This window comes from Grammomys surdaster, unplaced genomic scaffold, assembly GCF_004785775.1.
Source record: "Grammomys surdaster isolate TR1022 unplaced genomic scaffold, NIH_TR_1.0 170, whole genome shotgun sequence".
NCBI classification, from domain to species: domain Eukaryota; kingdom Metazoa; phylum Chordata; class Mammalia; order Rodentia; family Muridae; genus Grammomys; species Grammomys surdaster.
The window spans coordinates 18,264,299-18,269,845 of record NW_021604618.1 but is presented as its reverse complement, the minus strand read 5'-3'; the positions used below and the strand labels follow the sequence as shown (position 1 = coordinate 18,269,845).

Genomic DNA, 5,547 nt, shown 5'->3' with positions numbered 1-5,547 from the left:
ACTGAAGCCTGTTCTGCAGTATATAAAAGTAAAGAAATTAAAGTGAATAAATACAAAATCTCTTTTATATTGCTTATTTAAAAATTGCTCGAGGATTTTTCTGGTACACTTAATTCAGTCAAAGCTGACTATTTATAATGCCTAATTCATTTGAGTATTATACAATTATGTGGTATAAAATGCACACTCAAAGCAGTATGAATGAATGTACTTTAAAAAAAAATCTCATAAAAATAGCTGCTAACATTGTGCCGACTGGTAGTCTGGTTTAAAGGGCCACTGTAGACAGGAGGCTGGGGTTCAGTCTTCTGCCTCAGCCCCAAGCCAAAGGAACGTGGTTTTCCAGACACAACTGCAACTCATTCTTGAAGGTGAGGTCAATGTGAAGTGTTTGGTGTTCAAATCAACTTTATGAAAAGAGGAAATTCTCATCAAGGGGTATTTTTGCAGCTTGGCTGAATGCCACAAGAAGTCAGGAGGCCACAAGGCTCCACAGAAAAGGCTCCGGTCCGGCTCTGCTGAGCCCCAGGTGAGAAGGAACACTTACTTACGGACTTCCTGTCTCCAGCTTTTCTAGGTTTGTGCTAGGTTATTCCCTGGGGGTAATGCAACATTCAGTACCAGTGTACTCTTGCAGAGACTAGGGGGAAGGAAGAGGGGTTGGGGGTGGGGGGAGAGGGAGAGGGAGAGGGAGAGGGAGAGGGAGAGGGAGAGGGAGAGAGAGAGAGAGAGAGAGAGAGAGAGAGAGAGAGAGAGAGAGACAGGCATAGACACAGAGAGACAGAGTTGACACAGAGAGAGACACACACACATAGACACACACACAGAGAATATGAATGGAGTTTTAGAAGAAAAAATATTTGATCACAGGGAGGAGAACTGAAAACTCACACCTTTCAGTTTCCATACTTTCTCTTCTGTTCAGTATACAAGGAGAAAGCATTCGGAAGGAAGCAAGATTATGACTATCTATAAACTAACTGTTTGTCAGAGACAGAAATGCTGATAATGAGTGGGTTGTGTCTGTAGTTCTTGGCTATTCACATCACCCAGGGATGAAGGAAAACAGAAACTCTTGATATGTTTGTCTAGAGAGGTAGGGCTGCGACGGCAGCAGCAAGGGTTCAGCTGAAGTTCAGGGCAGATGTTGCCAGCAGTTTATACTGCAGGAAAGTAACATTGCTTCCGGCTTCTCTTCCAGGATCTTTGGGGTCAAGCTGTGCTATGGCATAAGGTGACGATGTCTGTTGGGAAAGAGGCTTTGAGCAGGATGCCCCTTTCCCGGTTGCAGTCCAGTTCCTGGATAAATCCATACCAATAGATGACCAAGCCTGGTCCAAACCTGCAAAAACAACAGAGAATGTCATGCATGCCCCAGGCAACACAGTCCAAAAAACAGACATCTTGGAGGTATAGATAAAAGACAGTTTAAGTGAGTATAATCACACTAGCTTGCTTTGGCCATCATCTCGATGATTGGAGGCAGCTGGATATAAACTTAAGCGCTCACTTAATCCAACTGTTGCTACCTTGATAGATCTGTTTCCTTTCTTTGCAGGAGCCCACCAGATCTAGATTCACCTGTAGCATCTTTCAATAAAGGGCCATGGGTGTGGGCTGAGGACATCATGGCCAAGCTGAGAAAGGCCACAGCTAACGGAGAAGCAGTGATGGGCTGGGGACGCCTGGCTCTGGGAAGCTGGTCTTCTAGTATTTCCTGGTACTACCTTAAAAGTTAAACTTGCCTACTTTTAACAAAGGAAGGAAAAGAATGTTGGAACAACTAGCCATGGTGGTCCATAGTAGCACTTGAAGCCCTTAGGAGGTGGAGGCTGGAGAATCTGTTAGCTTGAAGTCCGCCTGGGCTGTGTAGCAGGGCACTGTCTCAAAACATCTGCAAAATAACTTGGAACAGTGAGACAGACTGAGGTTCTCTCTGGCTATCATGTTTAATTCAAGTATCACTGTAGCCAGAAATATCTCCTGATATTATTTGTGGCTTAGAAAAACAAAAATCTGTGTGTCAAACTGGGATGCCTCAAAAAGGTCTCTACCAACACTCCATTCTCTGCATTGCTTTGTAAGCATGGAAGTGGCACGTGATCTAATGGTAAGCTCCCACAGAAACAAGGGATGGTCACAGAGACTTGTAACTCAGTACGGACGGACAGAGGGAGGTTTAAAAGCTCAGCATGTCTACATTGTGCTCCCTGGGTTTATCTTTGGTTTTGTTAGCAGCTACTGATCCCTTGCCTGGCACACCCAGGAAGTGACCCTACAGACGACTTCACCCATCAGGAAGTTGCGACCTTTAGGCAGGGTTCATAAAGAAGTAATCACTATCAATCACCGGGTACAGAGAGACCCTTCGCATGTCAGTTCCACATTTTCTCTGCTGAGAGTACTTAATTAAAGGGCAGGGCTACTTTTGGTGTAGTGTTGCAGGAATTTTACAGTGAAATCATAAATTATGAATGTTGGGTTAGTGAAAGGATGTGTAAAAACAGAACTGCTTTTTGTATTCTAACATTACAGCAGGCTGAACCAAGCTAGGCCAAAAGCTTTTGCCTCCCATGATTTATTATCTGCTGTGGTGTACCTGCCAAAACTAACAGTCCAGGATGGGCTAGGAGACACTGTAATGCACGGGAACAAGTTTAGTTGGATGTCAAGGGCTGGCTTATTTGGGGATTCACACCAGTGGGTAAGCCTAGTTGTAGTCAAGATGAATTCAACCCTTTTGAGTCTCCTCTGAGTAGAGACAATCTTTTGAATTGGGTCTTGTGAGAGTTTAGGGAAGGGCAGAGATGCTCTCTTATTCCTCAGCATCTCCAAGGAAAAGTATTCTTTGAAATAGAAGAATTAGGTTCCTTCTGTGTGCACTGAGGATGAGCACCAAGACTTAGATACCCAAGTTCATACTTGCACAAGAGCTGGCTTTGACTTAACAAATTGTTTCTTAGCAATCGCATGTGCGCGCGTGCGCACACACACACACACACACACACACACACACACACACACTGTTCACAATGGGAACATAAGCCATTGTGTGGCTAAACTCCATAAAGAGTTTTGAGAGTTGTGCCAAATGATGTCAGAGTTACCAAAGCAAATCTTGTAAGAGACAAAGGACCTGCGTCTCTGTGGGCCTCGCACAAGCCCTAAATCATCTCATTGTAATACACCGGCACCAAGGCCTCCAAGAATCTGATAGCAAGCTCCATACGTTTCTCCACTTTATTAGGCAGCCACTCTGGAGACCACAGTGTTCTTCAGAAAGGCACTAATATTTTTACTAAGGGAGCAAAAGTGTGATCTAACCAGTCATGAAGAAGAACAAAAGAATATACGGGCATCATAAAAAGCAAGCCTGGTATTTTAAAGATTTAATAAAACAAAAAACACACATCACTAGCACTGGGCAAGCAACAGCAGCCTGCACTTCCCCTGAACAGCTAAATCACAAGCCAAAGGACTGGGAGCATGACAGCTCTTTATGAAAATGGCCCTTTCTAGACAGAGAGGCCAGGCTGGGGAACACCTCCATGCTCAAGAAAATGGCTTGTTTCACTTGTGAGGCAACAGCTGAAATCTGGCAAACCATGGAGGTTTTGGCAGGATTGTGAACCTGAACATTTTAAGTGATGGTTCAGGACCAGGATTCCCAAAAGCCAGTTGTCTGGATGTATTTCCGAAACTGCCAGGACTCTACCATCTCATCTCATATTATCTTTAAGGTTCTTGTGGGAGTTAGAAAACACCAGTCCTCTCATGAGCTCAAAATCTCTAATGAAGAAATGTTGTCTGATTAGGTAAAAATGAATAAATATAACTTCTTATATGTACAGACTGCTAGGGCTTTTAATTACATGGTTCATAAGAGACAAAGATAATATGGATTCTTAGAAGGTGACAGGTTTGGAACTAGAATGACAGAATAGCATCTGGCTTTGCTTCCTTGTGCTTCTCTGAGTTCTTTAGCAGCTCAGGATCCTGAGGTTATCAGATGCTGGCAAGACAGACTTTGGGCAGTTTACTGTTTATGAAGAAGCTGACCACATAGAGCTAGCCTGAGCTAATGTGTGAGACAATGTCTTAGAGCCTGGATGGAGGATGCTCACTACTGGTGCTGAACCTCCCACTGCTCAGAGGCACTCAGCCCATGAACACATGAATAGTGTCTGACCCTTCTCATGGGTCACCATGATTTGACTGTTGCAGTTTATATTTCCTTGAGGAACAGATACTAGGACGAGAGTCACTACTGAACAAGTAATCTGTTTATGAGCAAAATAATTGGTTAATTTAACAAATAGCTCTTGAGAAAGATGGGGAAGGTCAAGAGCTTGAAGGGACAAAATAATGTCAATTTTACAAAGGTGTGAAGCATTTTTCTGGCTTCCTGCCACTTTAGGGTACTTAGAAACATTGAGTAGGAGATGCTGGCACTAACACTGGGTGTCGTCTGTGCATCCATCTTTCAGGGACCATGCTGTACATCATCATTTCTTTTTATTCTGGGACACAGATGAGGGTAGAGATCATGTATTACTACCATTCATAGCCGCAGGGCTGCACAAGACAGTGCCTAGCTCATGGCAGATAGTCACTGGGACAAGATGAAGGATGAGCTCAACAACAGACGCCCCAGGCAGCTTAGTACTGTTTGCTGTATCAGTTGTGGTCTAGAGACAGCAGTGCTGGTGGACTCAACATGGTTATTCAGAATGACCTGGAACGAATACATCGACGACGTATGTAGAGATCACAGTGACAATAGGTATATCAACATCTCTTCTAGGCTGAACTAGATAGTAACGTGACTCCACGGTGGTTGTAGTAAGAGAAGAAGCACTGAAAATATGTGTATAAAGTATATAGGAAACATACATGAATGTTGTTTTGAGACCTGTATCCCATCTCTGAAGATATCTTAATAGACAGTGCAAATGTTCAGAATTTCGAAAGAAACCCAAATCTGAAAGACTTCTGGTCCCATGTACTTAGTATATCAGATGCCCATACTGCATTAATGCTTCTATAACATTTCCAGGTGCCACAGATACTTCTGAACAGTTCCAACAAATGAACTCACTTAATTCTGTGACAATATCATAAATTAGATTTAAGTACACTCCCTGTTTTACAAAAGAAGAAACTAGGGCAAAAGGTCATTTAGTACTGGGCTGTCTGTGACTGTACTAGTGGCATGTGTAGTGATCCACCTAACTGAACAGGATGAGAGAGGGGCAGAATTGAACCAGAAAAGGGGGAAGTACCTTGTGCTAACTAGACTCAACCAAGAATGCTTTGGACAGTTGTGAGGCCATGTTTACAGAGATCAGCTGTCAGTTCCCAGTTGGAACTGACTTAGAGGAGAATCTTAGGATATTTGGGGAACTGCCAGGATCACAGAGCATGCCTAACCTAGAAAGAACCATAGCATAGCAACACGTTCTTAGCACACCAATTTCAAGAGGGCTCTTGGGGAGCTGATTCACGTTGTTTCTCTCTCTCTCTCTCTCTCTCTCTCTCTCTCTCTCT

At 43.5% G+C, this 5,547-nt stretch overlaps 1 protein-coding gene across 3 annotated transcripts in view; it reads right to left on the bottom strand.

Annotated features, from left to right (window-relative positions):
- Positions 1–764: 764 nt before the first annotated feature.
- The window catches only part of CUNH15orf41 (chromosome unknown C15orf41 homolog), a 197,977-nt gene continuing 193,194 nt past the window's right edge, over positions 765–5,547 (bottom strand). For 2 of the 3 annotated variants that reach the window (XM_028767111.1, XM_028767114.1), the window contains one exon: positions 765–1,342. In XM_028767111.1, coding sequence (XP_028622944.1) covers positions 1,213–1,342 — 130 coding nt within the window. In that variant the 3' untranslated portion in view covers positions 765–1,212. The remainder of the gene's footprint in view (positions 1,343–5,547) is intronic. The other variant, XM_028767112.1, reaches the window with a different exon arrangement.